We start from the raw sequence: 25198 nt of genomic DNA on the forward strand, positions 1-25198 counted from the left end.
AAGCAATGCAAAGTGGCAAAGTTCAATCGTGCTACTCTGATTACATGCAACTACCAAGCGACGCAAAAGACACACACAAGCCTTGGGGGAACCCAGGAGACTAAGATGACACACATTGAAGTTAGAACTCATTTTACAGTTATTTTATTAGTTCTCTAATATCTCTCTTGCTACCAGAAGACACATCAAAATATCCTTCGTCAAATAAAAATACAAGCCTATATCTGAAGCTGTCCTGAAGGACATGCACTATTATTTAACTACACATGTATTTGTTCATCTATGAAAGCCAAACTGCAGAAGGCGCAAATATGGCAGCCTGATTTTTAGTGCTGTGAGGCTAAGTTGGACCACTGTTTAACTGACACAGTCATCCGCATTTCTGCCGAATGTTCAAAGGCTAACAGAAAGACTCAGGCCTGTGCTAACAAACACAGCTGCTGCCACAGAAAGACACCCCCCGCCCCAACACATAGCTTTCTTTTCTCAGATCCTCTAACAAATGTCCATAACAACAACCGCACAAATCAAATGATAGTCACTTAGAGTCAATATGGCCTCAATGAACCTTGTCACTAGGTTTTTTAAAGTATCTGTTTTAAGAAATATACACGAGACATTAGATTAGGGTATAAGGCTGCCAATACATCAACTCTGTGCAAAGGTGTTACCAGCTTGCCACATCCAACAAAGTCATAAAAATATCACAGAAACTGCAAAGTTAGCACAAGAACCAAGTCTGGCTCATAGATGTTTTGCTGAATTCACACATTTCTTTAAAACTTGAATTCAGCAAGACAAATCATAGTCTAGATTTCTACACCAGAAGACCAATCTATCAACATTGAGTCCTTCCTTGTACTTGTTAGAGCTAAGTAGTAACTCCTCAATTTAAAACAAAAAAAATTTTTTTTGGTACTGGGAATTGAACTCAGGGCCTCACGTTTGCCAAGAACACACTGTGCCACTGAGCTATACTCCTGGTCCACTCCTCAGTTTATCAAAAGTCTGTCCATCACAACCACCACAAGCCCCCATAACCAACACATGAGAACATTACATATTCACACCACTTGCCCTGCCACCATAGGCAATATCATTTATTACATAGCACTAAGAGGACTCATACCATGGAGGCACTAAAAATAAATACATTCTCCTTAGGACCAAATTTGGAGTGGAACAAGACAGGAACAAAGGACTTTGTTTCTAGAATTCTGAATTTCCACATAGGTTAGAATAGAAGAGGTATATATGAATCAGAAGTCATCCCCACATTAAAACACACACACACACACACACACACACACACACTTCCAAGCCCAACATACACAGCTCCTTTTGCTACACTGGTGAGGAACAATAACACATGAAATTCCTAACTCTAAACAATGCTCTCTGTAGTTCAAAAGGAAACTGCCTCTGCTCCAGTATTGCCTAAGGACTCCTGGAGGTGTACTGGCCTGCTTCAGCACAATGTTCCCACTACTCAAGCCAGTCATGGGAATTCCTTTCAACTTGGTAATGCCTTAGATATCTACAGATGCTATGCTCAGCCTCTGCCTGTGATATATTGTAAGCCAGGAGGAAAATAAATTATGACTAAAGAAATGTTTGATGCAGAAAGGAGAAATTTATTAATACAAAAATAGGTGTCAGACACACACACACAAGACAGAGATGGAATATTCATCAGTTAATATCAAGAAAACATGAATATATCTATGTCAAATGAAATGTCCACAAAAGATGGTAAAAAGCTCCCTACTACGTACGTCTCAATATATGCATATTTATATACAAATTAATATACTTGCATATGTAGCAAATTATGATAAAGCTTGAGATATATTAATACTATAGATATACTATATAAGTTAAAGGAAACACTCAGTAAGGACTACCAGAGTCCATAGCACAACAGTCTCAAGGAACTTAATTTTATCAAAACCTAATTTGTTTGGTGTCAAAGTTCATGTTATTAGCGTTCTGATAAGCATTTCATAATCTGAAAAGAAAACATTCTCCTTTGGATTGCAGTATTATTGGGAGAAAAAAAACCAAAGCCACATCCATATACAATTTCCACAAGTTAGTCTTTACTGGTTAGAAAAGAAAGGAAACACTCACTGCAGAGAGCTGGCTCCACGTGGATCGCAGAGGCCTGGGGTGAATCACAATTTTCTCCTCTGACTTCTGTTCTTTGAACTCCGAGTCTTCATCAGAGTCAATGTCAAGGGCCTTTTCTTTGTAGTTTTGATATAGGACTGCATTTTCTGCAAGAAAATTTTAAAAAGCCTAATATATCACTAATTACCCACAATGCCTACACTACTTCTAAATTCCACATTTATATATTCTATAGACTCTGGTATAATTAACACAAAAAGAGACTCTTATTCAAGAATAATACATGATGTTTTAGCTAAAGCAAAGTTTTTCTGTCTATGTCCACCATTCACAAAGAATAGTGGGAAATCTTAAATCATTGTTATCTTGGTTAAACTGAATTCGGATGCTGCACTTCCTTCAAGGTTCATCACCACTCATTTATCTCCTTAGCAAACATGCATTGTACATCTACAAAGTGCCAGAGTCTGATTTAACAAAAAATCCAAACAAACAGAAAACAAAGACATCTCTCATTTCTTCATGTGCTGACGTTTGGGACAGTCAAATTCATTCATGTATTTATTCAGTCAACTGGCATCTAGAAAATGCCTACTAGATGCCAGCAGCTGCTAGGCACTGGGACTGTAAGGATAGATCAAAGAGACTTGTAAAAGCCCAATCTCTTCATAGAGCTGACCTTAAAGTTAGAGAGAACTTCAATAAATAAACTAGCAACTTCTATAGTACTTTCAATTATGGATATGTATCATGAAGAAAAACAGAACCTCGAAGGGGGGTGGGAATGCTGGGAGATGAGTATGTGGATTTTAAAAAGGATTTTAAAGGTGTAAGAAGTCTCACAGAAGTGATATCTTAACCAACTTTATGTGAGAAAGCAGTTAGGAGTAAAGCATGTCATCAGAGACGGCAGCAAGTACAAGGACCTGAAGGCAGGACTCGCTTGATATCACTGTATGTAAAAGGAATAGCAAGGAGGTCAGAGTGGCCAAGTACGATGAGGGCAGGGCCAAAGTACTGGAGAGAGAGGGAAAGTAGCCGGCAGATCACGTACATATCCTGGAAAGGACTTTGATTTTGATTCCAAGTGCAATGATAAGTCACTTGAGCGTTGCGAGCACACTGAACTTACACAACTGCATACCTCCAAATGGAAGGATTTACACACAGGTGCCCTGAGAATAGAACAGCAGAGTATCTAGTCCAGGTGTCAAAAAGGTTTCCATGAGGAAAATCTGAGATTTGAAGGAGACATGCTAGAGCTAAAGGAAAACACACATGTACAACCTTTGAAACCAGAGGAAATGCTATACCTTAGGAGAACTACGGCAAGTCAATGTAGCTGGTTTGGGCAGGTCTTTCTAGTGGTCAAAAAGTACAAGATGGGTTTAAAAAGATGAGCCAAACAGTTTTCATCAAGCGGAGTCTTATGGGGCATGTCACAAACTGGATTTTTTCAAGGCCAGGAATATAGTTCAGTGGATTAGCGTCTGCCTGGCAAGCATAAGGTCCGGAGTTTGATTGCCAGTACCATACAAAAAAACCCCTGGATTTTTCTCTGAACTCAAAAAAACTGAGTTTCTTTCATGCTGAAATTGTATTTCATCCTGAATGCAATAGGGGGTCCTCTGCAAGGAAACACTGACCACCTAGGAGACTCATTTAGGATGCTACTAGGGAAGCCAATACGATCTGGGCTATGCAACCTAGCACGAATTGACTGGTGACAGACTAGATACAAAGCAGAGAAAGGTGTTTGGATATTTCCCAGGTCTTCTAGTCCCACAAGTGGAATGTGAAAGATGGAACATCAGAAGAGATAAAAGCTTACTGTGGAAGATAATGATTTTGGTTTGAGACATATGCAGTTTGAAACACTTTTCATCTATTAAAAGAAGCAAACTCATACCTGTTCTCTCATCAAATCTAAATAATTCTGTATGCAAGCAAGCTACAATAACACTGAAATCTATATAAAATTTTCCCATTGTCTGTTCTGGGTATGAGAAACAGGTAAGTACTCTGAGTTTCCACCATCCAAGCAGTACTTAGTGGCTGGGATAAAGTACACACCTAGCACTGTTTGGACTTCTCTCCAGTCCGACAAAGGCATGGGCATCACAGCCTTTGTCTCACATGATGACAACTGGGCCTCAGGTTAAAGTTCTCCCTCGTATCTCTCAACTGATAAGCAGAAGCAGCAGGACAGAAACTGAGCATCCCAGGTGCCTACCTCTGGGCTGCAGTGCTTCCTGAGGTGCCTTCTTGATAATCATTAACTGTGAAGAATCCTACATTTTTCACAACATACATGTGAAAAAAAGGATTCTAGGTCATCATGTATAAGACAAGATAAAATACACAAGAGCAGCTCTTTATAAAAGGAAATGACATAAAACTAGCTATTGTAAGATCTTCCTTAAAAGTTAATTTAAACTTTTTCTAAAGTATTTTAAGCCTTGGGCATGGTGGTGCACACACGCAATGCCAGAATTCTGGGAGATGTGGGGATTGCAAATTCAAGTCCCAACAGAGCAACCTGAAAATTAAAAAGGTCTGAAAATTAAAAATTAAAAAGGTCTGAGGATGTAGCTCAGTGATAAAAGCATCCCTAGGTTTGATCCTCAGTACCAAAAAACCTTAACCCTCTCAGGCAAGTCAAAGAATTAATATTAAATTCCAAGAATGCAAAATAGGTACTACATAGAGGTTCTCCTGAATTCATACTTATGGGGAAGCAGGAAAGTAGACTGATGAGTAGGCCTGCATCCTGTGTAACTGGCTGTGTCACCAACTGTGTAAGAGGGAACAAATTACACAGATGCTCAAACTTTTCTATTTCCTCAGTTATAAAATCAGGGAGATGAAATTACCCTAACTAAATAAAATACTATATTTGGGTTACTTCTGCATATGGCATTGTTTACTAGGATTGGTAAAATGAACGAATTTTTTTGAATTAGTCATTTAAAAAATGATCCAACGACAAACTCATTTTTATAAAAATCATATAAGCAAGTTTTTGTAATCACCCAAAGTGACAATACTTTATTATTCTCAGTAGTTTTATATTACATTTAGTTATAAAATTACATGCCTGTCTTCTTCACCATTCACTGAAAGTTGGAAAATTTCAGCACTTCAAAGTGTGAGAAGAAGCACCCTTCTCAGCCCCACGAACCTTAAGCCTTATGAGGGCCAGAGCGGGGGCTGCTCCTTTCAAGCTCTTCCAATAGGGTGACACTTGACCCATGTATTTACAGCAAGTCCACTAATCTGATTAGGGTCTGAACACCTGGTTGAAGCTGCTTTTGTTTTTGAAATCCTTGACAAAAGTACTACATGGTTTACCAATTCTTACGAGGATGTCTTTACCAGCCAAGAAAGTTATGCTTCCCTAAAGCTGAAACTTAGTAAGGAAACAGGAAGTCAGAAATGAAAATACAATTTGGAAATGTGGGAAAAGACTACTAACCAAAGGAAATGTAACCGAAGGAAAAATGAGATCTAAACTCCAGCTTCCGAGTTTGTAACAGAAAAGCTAAAGATGCTCTTACATTTTTCTCCTTTTTGAGGGAGATAGGATGAAGCCAAAGCAGAGGAAAATTAAAAATCCCAGGATCCCAGGATATTAATTGAAAAAAATTTTAGCTTATGAAAAACACCACTGATTTTCTTCATTATTGGTTTTACTTAATAAAAATTTTGCTTAGAGAACAGCTTTGCCCTTATAATCAAAGACATATTTGTCATTTCTAGTATTTTTGTTACTGCAATTGGATTTCAACTTATAATTGATATTCCACATTGATATAGCAATAAAAGTCTGGAAAATTAAATGCTTACCTTCCCCGTCAAATGTTCCTTGTCCTTTCAGCATTTTTTTCTAAGAGACAAGAAGAGCAAAAGGGGAAAAACCAAAGCAAACTGTGTGAATGAGCCAAATAGAAAATACAGGTACTATAAGTAAAAGTACTTTTTGAGTTGTTACATTCATTAGGTTTCTAAAAGCACACAGCAGATACTTCGCGGAGCAATGCACTCATATAACCACTGCAAGTTACTGAAACTGAAATAAAGTGTACAGTGTCCCCAGCACTCCATCACAGCAGACTTCTCAGATGACCAGCAGTTCAGCTCATTTCAGGACCTGCGACTCATCATCAGTGTTAAACTGAACTCTGCTATACTCAAGAGTTAAAAAAATAAATAAATAAAAAATTACATAATGTCTTTTATTTCAGACCATCAGCTCTAGAATAAAACAAGTTTGTGTATTACACATGTGACTCCAGTTCTCTGATTAATCAAGAAAAAATATAATTGCCAAAAGACTCTTCACGCTCTTGCTAGGATCTGCCTTGTTTCTGGGAAGGTGGCACATACTCTAAAGCTGCCCTTCAGTGTTCTGTGTGTTCCCTGTTTTCTTGCGTCTTGACAATATTTTAGCAAATTCAGTTCTGAGGCCTTTTGTGAGCAAATGATACCATCCTATCCTATAGGTTCATGCTACAAATTTGTTAAGTGCATAAAATGGGAATAACATACAAAGGTCATGGTAACAAAAACAAACAATATTTATATTAATCTGTCTTTCATGATTATGATGATTGACTTTAAAATTCACATTTTACCTGAATGATATCAAGTGTGTGATCACCATTGAAAACACAATTAATAAGCAAAAGAATCAATGGGGAGGCAGTATTTTTCTATATCAGCTATGATAAAACTACTACAGACATTTCTAAATAAACCCCTGTGGACTTGGCCCACAGTGGCCAGTGCAAGTCTAGGCGCGCTCCCCACCTCCTTTCAGCTCTGTGTTAAAAGTGCCCAGGACTTTCTAGCCAAAACTTAATTTGCAAAACTTTTTTTATCATTTGTACTCCAAATTTTACCAGAGCTTATAAAGTTTAAAATGATATGAGTTTCACTTCCGTCTATAAGTTGCTCTGAACTCGGAGGTGCCTGGCATCCACAGAATGACCAAGCACAGTTGTGCCCAGGAATCAACAGTAGACACAGAAGTAAAAGTGAGTAACTATTTCTGATTTTCTATGTTGCTCCTCCCCTCTCCCAACACATTCATTCACTTTTGGCTTACTGAATCGGGAGAGCTACTCTGCCCACTCTTACCTTTATTCTTCCCAGGCTGGAAAACTTTTCCTTGTCTTCCATCACTGCTTTCAGGACAGGCTGAGACATCCTGTTCTTCTGCTTTGTGCTGTTAGGGCTGTCAAAATCAAAACCACTGACCACAGCCCTACGATAGGATGTGGACCGCAAGCCTCGCCGCAGAGACCCGGGGCTATCCACATCATTGTCCACGTCCCGGTCATCCCCTGCCTGACCCAGGGGTGCTCCAAAGCCCTCTACCATGCTGCGCACTTTGAGGAGTCTCTTGTGGGGCTCCACATTCTGACTGTTCGGTTTACTTAATTTAATTTCTGAGGCTAGGCTCTTCGGAATGATCTGCTGCTTCCCAACTTTGAGGGCAGCAGGGCTGTTTGTACTCAAAACCACAGACGGATTTTCGGGCAGTTCGTTCTCCTGTGAGGGCAGCCTTTGGAGGGGGAGGTTTTGTTCTGAAGACCTTTTCGGGAGCGCATTAGAGAGTCCCGAGGGCCCCCGTTCTGAGTCCTTAGCCGTCTGTGCAGTCTGAGAACTGGAGCCAGAGGAATCGATTTTACAGGCCAGACCGTTGATGGTGGGTGAAAGCACCCGGTTGGCAGTAACTCCAGTGAGGTTCTCGGGGCTGCAGGGCGCGGGAGACGAAGGAGTCCGCGGGATACGCAGCGGTGGCTGCGGGGCCGGAGAGGTCACCGTGCCATTCGCCGGGGACTTCGGGGAGCCTCCCGATATTATTTTGGGGACTTGCGGTGACTTGGACCGTCGGGGTCGAGGAGAAGCAGCTCTGTATTCCGCGGAGATCGTCCGCCCATTGGTGACCGCCCCTCGATGGGTACAAAGGAGGAGCGGGCTCCTCTGCACTGTCCTGCCATCCGACGAGGTGGGCAGCTGGGTGGCAGTCTGCGCGGCAGGCAGCGTCCCCAGGTCCTCCACCGGGAAATCTGTGATCAGCAACCCGCTGGGGCTCTGGTAGGACTGGGGCCTCGGTTTGCTCCGGCCCAGCAGCTGGGGATCAGGGGTCGACCGCCTCCGCCATAAAGGGATTAATCTGTTGCTAGAAAAATCTACTTCGCTCTCGCCGTCCATAGCGGGGCCTCGGGTCAGCCCCTAAGGTTGGAACTCACTAATTTTGCCTAGAAAAGAAGTTATGGCACCTTTCTCCGAACAGCTGCGCAGGTCTTGCCGACTCACTAGCGGAGAGCCCCGTGGTCACCCGCGGTTGCGCGGGACGCCACGGAGCGCCACTCACCCGCCCTTTCTCGGGCGAGAAACTGCGCCCCACGCGGCGCGGGATCCGGGCAGAGATTTGGGCTGCTTCCCAGGCGGATTAATACAACCACCTTCGCGCCGCTCCCGCGCTGAACGACCACACACACGCAAACAGCCCGCCACCAACTCGCTGGGTTCAAGCCGAGGCACGGCGAACTTGGGACGAGTTCAGCTTTCTCGGGAAACTCGCCGCGGGACGCCTCCCTCCGCCGCCATCCGGCCGGCAGCCCCCGCGGGGGATCCCCTGGAGCTCCAGCTGTTCGGCTCGCGGGCCGATTCACCTTAGCCGCCCAGGGCCTAGGAGCTCACAACGCCCCGTGGGTGGCCCGGGTCTGGGATCCAGGCGCCGCGGCTACAGCTCAGGAGAATGTTGCACCCGCCCGCCGGGCCGGCTCCGCCCCCGCCTTGGCCCCGCCCCCGGGCCCGCCCCACTTGGCAGCCCGAGGACGCGCCAGGGTCGCGACCAGCCGGGAGCCCCTGTCTTCCTGCGCCACGCCTCTGCTCCAGTGAGACACCGCGCCCACCTGAGCTTGGGCAGAGCCCGCGGAGGGTAGGGCTGGCGGCGGCGGGACCAGCGATAGGACGGGGTTGTGGCCGGAGCGCGGCGTGGGAGGCAGCCCGGGTTCGCGCCCCGCCTCCCTGAGCTGGAGGTGCCCTAGTGTGCGAAGTGCACGGGCCGGGCCTCAGGGTTCGGCGGTTACAGCACGCCTCTTATGCACTCTGATGTTTAAAATGTTACAAATAGACTTGCCTGTTTGGGACTAGAATATTTCCGGAGGGAGACACAGTGGCAGCTGAGCGGAGGAGAGCTTGGTGGTCAGGAAACGGAAGGAAGGAGAATTTTCCTTGAGTAATCTTTGGATCCTGCATGCTTTAATTCTTGAATGTTACCAAGTAAAAGTTAATGCACTTTGAAACACACACACACACACAGAAAATGATTCCCAGCTATCCACTGAATAAAATTTGAATTCCATGCATAAATAAGGCTGTAGTGCATTAAATAAAATTCAAAATCTTTTGCATAGGTTGCTTGACCTTGGCTTGGCCTGGCCAGTCACCCTCACTCCCCTACATTTGGCTGCTTCTGAACCTTTGCTTAGGTCCCTTCTTGACTTCTCACTTGTTACAGGCCTTCCTGACCCCACCTGCTTTAGACCATTGCCTTTATTTTTCTAGCCACTTGTTGTCTTCCTTTTCTACACCTACAAAAACTCTTCAATGTATATTGCACATGTGTTTATGTTCATTCTCTCTTTCCACCTTCTTTGCCTTGCAAGAGGGCAAAGGTCATGTTTGTTTTCCCTGTGTATTCCAGGAACATAGTGGACATGTAACAGATATTTGTTGAATAAGCTAGTAATGGATGAATAAGAGGAATCCAGTGAGGAGAAAGACCATTTCTTCCTTTAGTGCTCTGTTACCAAAGAGTAGAAAGTTGGTGTCCTCACCAAACTCTTGTGTGAGAATTATATGACAAACTTGAGATAAGTGATTTTAAACATCACATCTGTATCATTGCTAGTATTAGCAAGACATAGGGCCCTTCTCCAAGTTCTCTGTAGCATTCCCCTTGAGCAGAAATGTAGTGTGCATCCTGCATGAAAGCTTTGCAGCTGGCTTTTGCTCTAGATACATTGGATGCAATGGCCCAAAATACAAAGAAGCAATTTCTGCATGTTGAAATAACAGATGATGTGTTTCATCTCTATATTTTTCTAGTCACCAAAACTGTAGTGATGGCATATTGCTTTGCTTTGCTCTGAGATAGTTTTGTATGCCAAAAAAGAAATGACATCAAAACATTTTCTTTCCTTCTTTCTTTTTCTTTCTTTCTTTCTTTCTTTCTTTCTTTCTTTCTTTCTTTCTTTCTTTCTTTCTTTTTTTCCTTTTAAAAAAAATGTATTTGGTACAGTATCTCACTGTGTAGCTTGGAATAGAAGTGATCTCCTGCTTTCAACTTCCCGTGCTGGGATTACAGGTGTGCGCCAACATGCCTGGAGTTGGTGCCTGGCTCATTGTGCCCCAGGGCCAGGCCCAGGGTGCGACCTGTGGTGTTGGGGATCCGACCCCAGTCCCTGCGCTCGCCTAAGCAGGTGTCAAAACATTTTCAAGAAAAGCCTTTCAAAAGAAATTTGTTAAATATTGGTTGGAAGAAATATGACTGATTATGTATTCATACTTGAACATTTAAAAATATAAGGCATTTTCTATATCAACACATATTACTCTTGCATTGTAAAAAATATAGCTTTAATTTTAAAAGTGCTTCGCTACTGACCTATGCACTGTTTACCTACATAGGATGTAATCCATGACTTGAGTTTTAAAACTAAGAGATAATACAAGAAGCTTCTCTAAATCATGTTGGTTCTATAGAAATGTAATTTGTTTATGAAAAAAATCACTGGACCTGCTTGCTTCATTCCTTAGCAACAACATAATGCCACCAAAACAATACAATGAAACACCTTCTACCACTAAAGTTTGGAGACTCACAACCTGTGTTTTAGTCTTTATTCATGTTTTTCATATATTGTCAAGTCTCAAGCATCTCCAATTGCATTTACTACCAAAAAAGGAAAAGAACTACTAATTAAACTATTACAAATATAATATCACATAATTGTACTTTATATTTGCTAAAAGAACACTTTTAGACTTAGACATTTTAATAACATATACATAAAAAGTAAAATTTCAGCAGAATAAATTGATTAAAGTTTTGAGGACCAGGGAGATAGCTCAGTAGAATAAGTGCTTGCCTGGCAAGAGCAGGGTCCTGAGTTCAATCTCCGATACCGCAAAAAAAAAAATAAATAAATAAAATTTGCATATCAAGCCTAATTCTTCAGAGCCTAGTTTTTCACGAAGAGCGTGTTTCCCCCCACAATATCATTGATAATATATCATTTCTTAAAATATATTGTGTCTTGTGCCTGGAATTTTCTTCTCAAAGACTGACAATAATTCTGCAGATTCAATGCTGTCAACTATCTTGACTAAAAAAGTTTTCTTGTTCAATTTTTCAACAAGCTATGCAGTTTTTTCATTAATAACAAGAAAGAAATTTCTGAAAAATCACAGTTTCATGTTTTGCCTCTAAGTCCTATGTGACACACAAGATAGTTATGTTCTTGCTCTGTTGACTCTTACTGCTTTGGAATTTCTATCTCAGGGATTCAGGATATAGCTCAATGGCACAAGCTCCTGCCTGGCAAGAGTAATGTCCTAAGTTCAATTCCTAGTACAAAAAATAAACAAAATGAAATTTATTACTCCCTACCTGGCATGTGTCAACTTGTTCTGTCCTTAACTGCATTTCTTAGTAGGTATCTTTGACCTAACAGAAGCAATGACAATAGTTATTACCATGATCACAAATACTAAGGCCTGCCAACTCTGTCATTGTCACTTGACCAGTGGCTATTTATTTGATATGAAGACATATCTTAGTTTGAGAGAATTTAAAAGATGAGATTAAATGCTTCTTAAAATTGAGAAATAGAATTACTTAACTGTTAGGAATGACATATTCCATTGGTATATTTCAATGGTATATTGAATTATTAGAATGTTCAATGGTGTAATGCAGGTTATATTGCTAGCTTTACTATGTCAGTTATGTCTTCAAATGCAATTTCTCAATTAATGTTATCTTTTCTGTTATGTCCCATGCACCTGTTACTTATTTATTTATACCTCCCTTGAGTACACTTTGATGTATTTAAATGTTAGCAATGGGCCAGGCCTTTCTGAAGCTTACATTACATTCCTGTAATATATAGCTCATTAAACATTCCTGAAAGTATATAGACTCTCAAACTGAGTAAGTTGCATGGGTAAGCTCCCTATTTTTTAGAAGCCCTTATGAAGCAGACAAAACTGAGCAAAATATTCTAAAGTGAAAAAAAAGAGAGTATCCCAGAGAGAGGACTCAGCATGACCAAAAACAGGAAGATGATTGGAGAACCAACATTTATTAAGCGCTCACTATATGTTGAACACTCTTATTCACTACGCAGTTTGACTTCACACAAGTCCTGACCTTAAATATGAAGAAGTCAAGCCTCACAAATTGCATTTTTGGCTGGGGAGATAGCTCAGTGCCATAAGTGCCTGCCTGGCAAGCATAAGGTCCTAAGTTTTTCTTGAGTACCAAAGGGGGGGGTGGGGAATGCTTTTCATACTTTTGGCAAATCATTGATTTAGAATGCTAACTTGATTCTCTATCATATTTCAGAGCACATCACTGAAAAATATGCAAGACTGTTTAGCAGAGCAGAAAGTTTACCTTTAGGAATTGTGGGAGATGAATTTGGTTTGATATAATGAGAATAGAACATAGTAGATTGAATGTAGATTAAAGACTCTGGATTTTACCTGGATAGCAGCTGTTACTCCCTTCAATGAAAAACAAAAGATTGACAGATTTGACAACTTAAAAGTATACTTTGTGTACTAAGTAAAGCACATAAGCCCATAAAATCTGAAGGATATTTCTGAAGGATGTTAGAGAAAAATATTTAAGTACATATTAAAATAATATGAATGTGTTGGCAGTTATTTCATTTATAAATCAACTAGAAAAAATAACTAGCAATGGAAAAATTAGCAGAGCGAGAAAAAGATTTTTTATGTTAGACCTGAGTGCCCATTCATTAAAATATACTGGATATTAAAGTATATTCAATTGGGTAATAAACACAAAACTTTCAATGCAATGAGGCAGTAATTTTTTATCTATTAGGTTGGCAAAGATTTAAATAAATTAGGGCCAGGGAGATAGCTCAGTAGAATAAGTGCTTGCCTGGCAAGCGCAAAGGCCTGAGTTCAATCCCCAATTCTGGAAAAAAAATCCAGCAGAAAAGTGTAAAAATGAAGTATAAGAAGTAAAGCCATGGTGTTATGTTCAGCTGTAGGGGTCTCAGGTCAACAACTTCTGACATTGCCAGTCAAGTAGAAGACCCATTACTATTATGGAGTACTGGACTATTTTGGAATATTTTGCTGAGTTTACACACTTATAATATTTAAATGACAGAACTAAACAAAAAAAGGGGATACAGATGAATGATCATTTTGTATCTGTGTTTTCAAAATGGTTAGGATAGATATATAGCTACATTCTCTTAATTCAATGAATAGAGGGATTTGTTCTAATAGTGTTCGTAAATAGGATATCATGTCTGCATCTTGTACAACAAATAACCACTAGGAAGACAGTATGTAATGTGTTAATTATTGAAACTGTCCTACCAATTTGATTTGAAACTGTTTCATTGCTATTTGTTTCTTAATAAAATTATGAAAAAAAAGGACTACGCACTACTTGTAAAAGTACAGGCAAAACTTCTGAGTAACTTATTGTGAGAATGTAGACTAGTACAATTTTCTGGAGAGAAATTAGGTAATAATCAAAAACTTGAAAAAAAGTGAATCTTTAACATAGCAATTCCATGCTTAAGATTTAGTCCTGAGAAAATAAACCTTGAGATGTAAAAAATTTATGTTCATGGACCTTCTTCCGACCATTTCTTATGGTGACAAACACTTAGACTGTCTTTAGTTGGTGTTTAACAACTACAGTATACCATGCCACCACCAAAAATAAAAGTGTGGACATATAAACATTCATTTAAAAATCCAAAATATATTCTGATACAGCAAAAAGCGGTTGCAGAACCCCTTCTACAGAAGTCCTACTTTGAGTTATACAAAGTGCAAATGGCTTTGCAGATATACTTAATGCCTAAATTTGCCCTATTTAACAAAAATTTTAGCATTTTTACCTCGGAAATTCAGAGTAAAAGTGATTTTTACGTTCTTCTGTCAAATAAACCAGTCAGACACTGACATCATGTAGCAACCTTTCTTATTTGTTTCGCACTGTTCTGTGGGCTGCTTTGGCAGGTCCTCTGTGGGTCTTATGTAGATTCGCTTATGTAACTGCAGTCATCTGTGGGGTTATCTGGGCCATAATGCTGTAGGCAGCTAAATTAGATAGAAATATTATAGGCAGTCAGACAGGGCCAGGCTCTCAAGGAGGCAAGATGGAAGACAAGGTGACTTTGCTACTTGGAAGAGTCAGACACTCCCATATGGGCCATGCCTCAAGACCAAGACAAGAGGAAACATAGCTATATACTTCCCTAGGAATAAGCATCAGGAATTGATGTTCTAAATAAGCATCAATCACCTTGAAAGAGCACAAATGAGTCACTAGCCCAACCCCCAACAGGAAGAGACTCTGTCCTGTATTCATGCCAGCTTGCTATGTGACTTGCTTCCTCATTTGGTCCTGGACTCTATCAATTTTACTTGAGCAGCAGTGTTTGTAATCTCACTGGTTGGCCATAGTTTTGTCCAACCTCATGCCCACCTAAGCCAGTTCCCATGTCTTCTCCACCATCTTAGCCTCTATAAAAGTCCCTGGAAGAGACAGCTTCCCAAGGACAACCGGCTCAAGCCCCCTTCCTGTCCCTCTCTCAGACAGGAGCTTTCTTTCCCTCAATAAATGTATTCTGCTCATAACTTCCATTTGTTTGTAAAATTCATTTTCAGTTATAGAGAACACGCACTTGTCCCAGGTACCTTGTAGACTGAGAGATCAGTTTTTCTCCCTGTGTCATTCGGAGGTTCCCTGTATCAATAACAAGGTTCTAACAACAAACTGGGATTCCACATTTTCACCTTCCAAATTTTGAATGTTCTTGATAAGATAGTATTCCCCGGATTGGTAAGAAAATGGGATGATGATCCAAATGACAAAGAAATCTAGAAAGGATACTAGAAAAAAAAGATTTTGAAATTAATTAGTTCTTATTGGGAAGAAAACATCCCAAAAGAAGACTTCTGGAGCACTTATAATAATAACATAAATTATATTGTGTATTTACACATTTTATTGTGTCCTTTGAAGTACCTCATGTGTATTAAATAACGTAGTCCTTAGAACAGTTCTACAAAGCAAGAACTACTATCATCATTTTATTAAAAAAAAGAAACTAAAGCACAAAGTGATTGAGAACTCTTGTAGTCTAGCTCCTGCCTGGCGCCAAAGTACACTATGTTGTCATATTGCTTATGATTATACATTTTTTTGTTGTTCATCTGTATTGAGATTTTCCTGAAAACAAAATGTATGGACCCTAATGTCAGATTTCTTCCTTCTTTATGTCCTGCAGTGCTGCAAATGGCAAGACTGCTCACATGCTGAGAATGCCTACATTTGCACTAGGCAGAGACAGTGGGATAAGAAAGTTCAGGAAAGGAGGATAAAAACCCTAGGAACACCCAAATGTGTGAAAAGCCTAATAGTTTTTTTGTTTTTAGTTTTTGAGACAGGGTCTCACTTCATAGTTCAGGCTGGCCTTGAACTCACAGCAATGCTTCTGCCTCAGCCTTCCATGAGGGGATTACAGGGGTACACCACCACGCCTGGCCAAAACAAAACCAAAAATGAGGGCAAGAAGAGTTTCCCAAAAGAAATTCAGACTAGTAATCCTGTTAGGCATTTCACACACAGTTTTTTATACCAAGGTATACAAGGAATTTTGGGGTATTTTGTACTGAAGACTAACCACGGATTTTCACTCTGAGCTACATTCCTAGGCCTTTTTTACTTTTTATTTTGAGGCAGTGTCTTTACTAAGTCATTAAGTTGCTAGAACTTGTGATTCTACTGCCTCAGCCTCCCAGGCATTTACTACCATGCCTGGCTAAATCCATTTGATATCATCTTGGCCTAAGATGTTTCTCACTTATGAGTACCTTCCCACTTGGTGGTTGTGGAATTCAACTTTCAGAGTTTATGGAAAAAGTAGTCAGAAAATAGTACAGACACTGAGCTGCAAGTGTGGGAATTTTGACAATAAAAAAGAAGGAAAAATACAGCAGTAGCTGGAGGGGTAGAGGAGAAAGAAACAGTTTTAATTTCAAGACTTGGGACCATTGGCTGGAAATCAAGAAGCTGGGTTTCAGATCGTGTTTGCTATTTTCCAGTTGTGGGAATGAGGACAAGTCATTTACTCTGTAAGACCATCGTTTCTTCGACCACAAAGTAAAGTTTTTCTTCCTCTCCAGAACAGTTGGGAAGCACTAGTTAGATTAGGACAGTTTGGATCTGACCGGCCCAGTGGCCAACAGAAAATAGAACAGAGAAGTAGGACAGAACCTGGGCAGCGAAGAGGCCTGGAGAGCAATTGCAAAAGCCCTGGATTTCTAATTAACTTTCTCCTTGTCCTAAACAACAAATAATTAAAAGAAAATTGTTATTCCTAACTCCAGGGCAAAGAAAAGCATTCCTGATTAGAAAAGGGTAAGGACTCAATGAGCATAGCCCAGGGGGCTCCAAGAGTCCTCCAAGGGAAAGGGTCAGAAGAAAAACTTAATCAAAGGGAAAAGGCATCTTGCTTTCAGCCCTTAAAACACAGTATCCAATCTGCTCAGCCTTGACCACAGTGAGAATAAATCAAATCTGATTTATTGGTCTTCTAGCAACACAGTGGTTTGAAGGGAAGAGCTACATTTACCTGGAGTGATTAAGTTCTCAGATAAACCACAAAGTCAGTTTGCAAAGCTAATCCCATAGGGCCCCATCAGGCCTGCAAATTATTCAAGCTTTGAGTTGTGGGGATGAGCCAAGGGTTTGAGCAGCCACTTTCTTCAATAGGTTCCAGCCTGAGCCCACTGTGTGGCTTGAACAGACTTTTGACCCCCTTAAATAGTTGTTTCCTTGTGGTTTGGTTTTGTTTGCTTGATTTAAAATTTTTAATACATTCATGTGGCAAAAATCAGAAGTACACAAAAGTAAAATATCTCACTCATCTCTAATTTTCTCCTTGTCCTCTAGAGGCATTCCTTACAAACAGTTTGTGGTATTTTACAAGTTCAAGATTTGTGTAGGGTGTATCCCGATGTGTACTCCACATATACTGTAATACCTTATACTTTCTTGTAATTTATCTTGTACACCAGGTATTTCACAGGCTCTCAAACAGCTAGGATTAATTGTGTGCGCCACCACTCCCAACTCTTAACTGTACTCTTGATTTTCACTCTAACTTTTTATTTTGGATATAGGGTCTCCTTATGTAGCTCAGATTGACCTTGGACTCATTGTGTACTTCAAGCTGGCCTTGAACCCATGGCAATCCTCCTGCCTCATCCTCCAGTGTGTCTGGATCACAGGATTGTGCTACCACACCCAGCTGCCATTATTTTTTAATGGCTGGAGGACACTAAGGAGAACCAAATGAAACTGTCGTTTTTGTTAGTCAAAATATCAGCAATTTCAGGTGATTCCAGTTACTGTGATAAAATGTGCCAGCACATTTCCTATTGTTAAGTATTTAAATTATTTTTTTGCAAAATCTGAGCACCAGTAAGGAGAATAAGGTGAAGTTCTTTTGAGCTCCACATTTAGCATAACTCTTTGCTTTGTTCTTGTCACTCAATGCTGGAGACATGTAAGGTTGCAAAAAACAAACAAACAAAAAAAGCCAACATTTCATTGAAGGGAGGCTCAGGTGTGGTTTAATCTTGTTGAATTTAATTTGGAGTCACCTTCCATATTATGCTAATAGTAAGTTCACACATGAGCATAGTCCAATCAGGATGCTGTCCTTTGGGGTACCTGGTTTACACGTGCTCTCATCACCATCAGTTTTGGGTGATTATCTCTCAGTGTTTGTTCACCTCCTTTTCTGTTGCTTTCTGGATCCCTCTCTCTCTAGATTAACAAATGAATCATAACTCTGTTTGATGTACATGCAGTTTGATAGTAATTTTAACAAAGAGGTATCTTTTAATAAAATACATTGTTCTTTTATGTGAAGAGTTGGATATTTGCAAAAAAACCTTCAAGATTAAAAAAAAAAAAAAAAACATTGCGTGCACTCCATTTTTCAGGTAAAATTGTATCAAGAATCTCATGGGAATACTTTAGACTGGTGGGGACTTTCAAGCTTTTGTGTTTCCAGATTTGTTTGGAAGAAGTTCAGTCTTACCTATCTCAAAATTCCAGCAGGGAAAAATAGCTGAAATGCATTAAGCATTTAATAGCTCCAAGCTCACTTGGTCCTCATTTAACCTACACATGCTCGCTTTTGGCTTCAGAGTCAAAGCTGTTGACACATGTTACCTAAACTCAGTTTTGATATATATTTTAAATGGGAAGAAAAATGGTAATAGAGAATCCAAACCATACACATTTATACTCCATACCACGCTACTCACTCAGCAGTGCAAGCAGAATTTGACAAAATACTTTCCAGAGCAGAGATCTGCCACCTAGCAACCTCTTTGAAATGCTTCCTGAACTGGCCCAAGGCTACTCAAAATGACCAGTTTTGAAAATGGTGAGATGGAGTGTTGTGTGTAGGCCCTGGCCTTTGCAGAGAGGATTAGAACTTTGTTTTCAGGGCAAAGACCTGCAGATTAGGATAATTATTTAATTTAACTGCTCAACTGATTTTGGAGTAGGGTTGGCACATAAAATACAGTTGAAAGATTGTGTCTGCTATACTTCACTAAAAAAATTATGCGTTGTTTATCTAAAGTTCAAATTCAGCTGGACATATTGCATTCATTAAAATCTCAGAACCCTCTTTTAGAGAGACTTTTGTAAAGCAGGGCAGGGGGATATTTGTAAACTGTGTCTTACATATCTAAACTTGTGCCCCAGAAGGTCAATGACCTCGTGGACCTGGGATACTTTTCTCAGAATACTGGTCAGTGGGCTAGTGAAAGAGAAGCACCAAAGCTACACGGAGGGGCAGGACAGGGCAAAAAGACCACTCTAAGCTTGTAGACAGGAAAGCTAAATGAGACAGGCAGGCAAAGATGGGGGTTGAATGTGCAGGGGCAGCAACACTGGCCAGAGTAAAATAGTGCCTGTGAGGAGACAGAATGGCTCAAAACTCTAGGAGGAGGTTGAAGTGGCATGACAGAAGAGTGATTTTTATTTTCAAGGCAGAGGTGGAGCCATCTGTAGGAATGCTTACTCAGACACCTGGCTTAAGGTATAAGAGTACAATTTGCACTGGAGGACATCACTAGCTCCACACAGCCCCACAAATCCTTAGTCAGCTTAAACAGGCACAAGCAACCAGTCTGGGATAGCAAAGGCTTTGTCAAGGCCCTGCCAGTCCAGTTCACCGGACCCAGCTCTGAGCCTGGGAGGAAACTCACTTTGTCCTCAGTCCAAATCACAGCTTCCCAGCCCCACAGAAATGCTAAATAGCTAACACATGGAAGCACACATAATCCTAGTGTGTTTGCACATAGGACTGAAAATCACACAAGAGGCTGCTGTGGCTGGGGGTGGGGGTTGGAGGGATAATTCCGAGAGCAGTGGAATACGTGCGACGCACACACTTTTTGAGTTCACTGATTTATCTTTATGTGAACGTGTTACTTATTCATGGTGAACTTTAAATATGACAGCATATAGAAAAACCTAGTCAGAATTTGACTCAAGTTTAAATTACTTGTGTCCTTGACTGAAGATCTCTCATTATATCAAAATATTTTTAAACCATTTTCATTGTTATTATTTTGTAATACCTGTGTCTTTATAGAGGTCTGGGCCTGATTTTTCAAGTACTTTATGGAAAATTTGCTCCTGAAATTAGGGAAAAGTCAAAAGCAACATTTTTTTTTTCCAGAATCAGGGATTGAACTCAGGCCCTTGCTCTTACCAGAGAAGCACTTAGTCTACTGAGCCATCTCCCCAGGCCCAGCACTTAGTCTACTGAGCCATCTCCCCAGCCCCAGCAACTCTGTTAAAGATCTTTTACTATCTTTTTAAATGTTTGCTCAGGGGCTGGCCAAATAGCTCAGCAGATTAAAGCACCTGCAAGCAAGCACAGTGGCTTGGTCTTGGATCCCCAGGCCTGCCGTGCAGGCCCTATACCTGGGGTGTGCTGAGATGGCAGTTGAGACTGGGAATGGTGGCATGCCTGTAATCCCAGCTCAAGGAAAGCTGTAAACAAGCAGATCAGTCAGAGTCCGATCTAGTAGTGAGACCCTGAGCACCCTGTAGACCCTTCCCTAAAATTAAAAAAAGAAAAAAAAAGGTTTACTCAGGTTTGCACCTTATTTTTATATAAAAACATTCAAAAGCTCAAAATTAAAATTTTATATAAACCCAATAAAAATAATATAAATGTATAAGACTCAATGTATATTTAAGGCAGCAATTATATTAAATCGTCTCTTATAAATTCTTTAAAAACAAACCTCTGTCTCTTTTGTTTATTAACATATCCTAAGAACTAGCATAGTTCTTAGCATGTAGTGTCTTAATAAATGTCAAATGAAAAAACAGGTGACGCTTATAAAACTTTAAACATTACATTAGAATAGAGCACAGAATATGTGGCTATCTTTCATCCAAATAATCAGTTGCTCTAGTCTCTTAAAAGCAAAGAACAATTTCCTTCTAGAGGAGCGAGCATATAATTATAAGTATGCTTTAAAAATAATTAACACCATAAACAATGAAAATAAAAAATGGAATGAAAAAATGTTTGAGACACATACAATGACAAAGACAACTATCTAAACTACATAAAGAACTCATTCCCGTCAATGAGGAAAACTGGAAAAACTCTCAAACACAATACACAGAAAGGTAAATCCTAAAGGCCAAAAAGCATATACAAAGTGCTCTACTAGTCATTAGAAAGGTGAAAATTAATGTAGTGAACACACTGACAAAAACTGTTAGCTTCATAATACTAAATATTAGGGAAGATGGAATAACTCATATATTGCTTTTTTATTTTTTATATTTTTTTTCATATATTGCTTTTGATAAAGTAAACAGATCAACACATTCAGAAAATGTTGTGGTTTGTATCTAGGTGTCGCACCAAAGCCCCATTCAGCGATAGCCGGAGCTTTTGGGAGGCAACAGGATCCAGAGTGTGTGGTGCTGAGATGAAGGCTGTGATGCAGGGAATGACTCATGATGTGCTGCTGGGATTAAGTGTGAGTCCTACCTGTCCTAAGGCAAGGAGCCTGAAGGGCAGAGAGGCAACAGACGTGTGCTCACCAGCTGCTGCTCTGCTGCTTTCTGCCTGCTATGAACTGTTTCTCTTCACCGATGCCCCTCTGCCATGCCACTCTGCCTCAAAGCCAGCAAAATAGGACCTGAAACTCCTGCTGGGAGCTAAAATAAACCTTGCCTCCCTTAACCATGGGTACTGGGTATTTTGCCTCAACAATGCAAAAAGTATCTAAGACAGATATTTTGGTATTATTCACTAAAGTGGGACATATTGTAATTTTTCTGTCATGCATCTTATGGAAATTTACTAGCATAGCAGCAACATTTATAACATGTCCAAAATGGAAACTACCTAATTATCAGTAGAAGGGCTTTAAAAATAATGGAACAGTCCTCTTGTGGAGTTCTTCACAGCATTGAACAAACAGCATACAGTTATCACAGGCTTTTGTCATAATGTCCTGTGGAGATGGATTATTTTAGTGGATAGTTCTTTGAGTAATTCAGAAATGTCTCAGTTTAAGGGCTGACCAAATAGCTCAGTGGATTAAAGCACCTGCAAGCAGGTGCAGGGGCTGGGGGTTTGATCCCTGGGGCTTGCCGTGCCGGCCCCACACGTGGGGTGCACTGAGCAGCGATTGAGACTGGGCATGGTGGCCTTGCGCCTGTAATCCCAGCTCTTGGGAGGCTGTAAACAGGTGGATCACTACGAATCTGATCTAGTAGTAAGGCCCTGAACACCCTGTAGACCCTTCCCTAAAATAAAAAAATAAAGAAAAAGAAAATAAAGAAAAAATAAAAGAAATATCTCATTTTAATGCTGGGATAGTCTCCATCTAAACACCACTGGATGAGATTTCGGGGGGGGCGGGCTATAGGGGAGAGGTACACTGACGGGAGGAGGGTGAGAGCAGAGCAACATTAAACACTGGCAGGAGACCTGTGGCACTGAGAGTAGAGTGGGCATATGGATCTGGGGGCTCCACAACCTCTCGTTGGGGTCTTTATGCTGGGACTTCCAAGCCTGGCTGTGGGCCAAGAGAACAAATGCTACTGTGGAGGGTACCCTCAAGCATATAGATAGAAAGGGTCTAGACCAGCTAAGGCATTGCAGAGGCCGGAGCTGGGGAGATGCGCATGGCTGCTTGTCACTGGCTTGGGGTCACTGTAGCTGCTCTTGCTGCTGCTGCTTCTGCTGCTGAGCAAGTGCACTTGTTCTGGTGCTCAACTCAGGGTGAGTGTACATTGGCTACCTCGTTTTACCACAGTGTTTTTTTTAACTCCTGTTACTGTCCTATATTAAAGGTACTGTTTTTCATCTCTTGCTTCTTGGAAAGATCTCTGGCTCTCAGCTGACACATCTACAATGGCCTTCTACCTCATACAGCTGTGCATTGCCAAGGTGTTTATATCCTTCACTACTGTTTTTGCTGCCTTTTGCTCTTGGTTTGTTCTCAAGAACCATTCTGAATGGCTTTGACAAACACAAAGGCAAATGAGATTTGGGGTGTTCATGTGAAAGAATGAAGATAGTTTGTAGTTGTGAAAATATAATCAAACCTGAGTTCTACCATTTTCATAAGGATTCTGTGACCAAGTTCCTAAATTTTCCTGCAAATTGTGTCCTTACCTTTTTTTTTTTCTTTTTAGAAATCAATCTTTTTTTTCCTTCTTTGGTACAGGGTCTCCCTACTCATCTTGGACTTGTAGTGATCCTCCTGTCCCAGCCTCCCCAGCACTGGGGATTACAGGAGTGTGTTACCATGCCCAGTTTGCCACCACGCCCAGTTTCAGGCAGGCCAGTGGCATGCGGTACTAGGAATCAAACATGGTTCCTTGCACTGGCCAGACAGGTGTTTAGAAAATGGAGATATTTCTCCAGCCCTGTGCCCATATCTTTAAAGTAGGGGTAATAGTAATAGTTCAGACAATCACTCAGATGATTTGGGAGCTTAGAATTAGAAAGTGAAAACTCCCTTTATAAACTCTACATAAAACAAAGGCAAACATTTTACTATTGGTTCCTAAGGACAGCATTCTCCAAGTCAAGGTTACATATAGAATGCCTGAAAAGCACTTTTCAAAGCACTGAAGGTCAATTCCTGCATAGATTACTTTGTTCCCCTAGTTTGCAAATTTTCATTCTGTGGTCCATAAATCTACACTTTGTATGACAACTGGATGATTTTGATGCAGATGGTCCTTATATCTGACTTTGAGAAAAATTCAGGCTCATTTGGCGATAATATTAACTATCTCACATGCAAATGTTATTAGTTCAAAGAAACCTTTATTGTTTCCAAATAAAAAAGGAGGATATTAACTTTGAGTACAAAGTTATGGATGCTGAAGAATTTCTCTGGGAAGACTGGAAATCTTTGTAGGGGGCAAGACAAATAGAACTTGAATGATTATTTGAAGAATAAGAAGAAAAGAGAAAGATTTTCCTGTTTTCTGTGTGAGGCTCTAATGTGTTTATGCAGTATTATCAAAAAATGTGTGTGCTGAAGGCAGGAGACAGGAAAAGGAATGCTGTGGGACTGTCTTGCTTCAAGGTTGTGTACGGTTAGATTTTTGACTTACATGTAAACATAACAATTATATAATTCTTTATGCCTATTTTTAAAATATATTCTAATTTTTAAATGTTTTTTCATCATATTCTGTAAGGACTTAAAGTTCAGTACTTGATGAAAAGGACCTGTTCCATGTTATGCCTAAGATGTTTGATATTCAGATAGATAGTGAGGTTAAACTTAACAGCCTAGGTTGTATGGTAATAACAATAAACTTCTCTTCTGGAGGGTTAACAACCTAAGTTTGCAGACCAAAATTAGAGAAAAAGAAGAGCCACAAGGAAAGCCAACATTTTGGCCCTAGCCGTCCAAGGTCAATTAAGACTCAGGGCATATGAGAACTTGTACTGTAATGCCATGTAACTCGGTAGTGTCCCAAATTTTCTGATCAAGGAGATTATGGGGCCAAAGAGGAAAGTGTTCCATGATGTAGAGTGTGCCTAAGGAGAGTCACATGGAGATAAAACATTCTCTCAGGCTTTCACAGAGAGCACATTGGCCAAGCAATGGCCATGACTCATCCACATGGCTGACACTGACAAAGGTACTACAATCTGAGGTACAGGATCTCAGGATAAATCCTGAGGGGATTTCACTGACCTTATCAGATCCAAAAGCTACAATTCTTGTTGCATAGGTCCTGCTTTACCTTGGTTTTCACCATCCAGCAGAAAAGTATAAAGACGAAGTATAAGAACTAAAGTCATGGTGTTATGTTGAGTTGTAGGGGACTCAGGTCAACAGTTTCTGACATTGCCAGTGAAGCAGAAGACCCAATATTATTATGGGCTACTGGACTCTTGTAGAATATTTTGCTGAGTTTACACACCTATAATATTCAAATAACGGAACTAAACAAAAAAAGGGGATACAGATGAATGTCCATTTTGTATCTGTGTATTCAAAATAGTTAGAATAGATATATAGTTACATTCTCTTAATGAATAGAGGGTTTTGTTATAATAGTGTTTGTAAATAGGATATCATGTCCACAACTTGTAGAGCAATTAACCACTGGGAAGAATGTATGCAATGTGTTAATTATTGAAAGTGTCCTACCAACTTGGTTTGAAAC

General features: G+C 40.3%; 1 protein-coding gene across 1 annotated transcript in view; it reads right to left on the minus strand.

Moving 5' to 3' along the window:
* Positions 1–8374, minus strand: part of Arhgef26 (Rho guanine nucleotide exchange factor 26) — a 127745-nt gene extending 119371 nt beyond the window's left edge. The window contains exons 1-3 of the mRNA XM_004648226.2: positions 7270–8374; positions 5977–6016; positions 2131–2276 (exon numbers count right to left, since the gene is read on the minus strand). Of these exons, the coding sequence (XP_004648283.1) occupies positions 2131–2276; positions 5977–6016; positions 7270–8349 (1266 nt within the window). The 5' untranslated portion in view covers positions 8350–8374. The remainder of the gene's footprint in view (positions 1–2130; positions 2277–5976; positions 6017–7269) is intronic.
* Positions 8375–25198: the final 16824 nt, after the last annotated feature.

Source organism: Octodon degus, unplaced genomic scaffold, assembly GCF_000260255.1.
Source record: "Octodon degus isolate 3935 unplaced genomic scaffold, OctDeg1.0 scaffold00368, whole genome shotgun sequence".
In the NCBI taxonomy this organism is placed as follows: Eukaryota; Metazoa; Chordata; class Mammalia; order Rodentia; family Octodontidae; genus Octodon; species Octodon degus.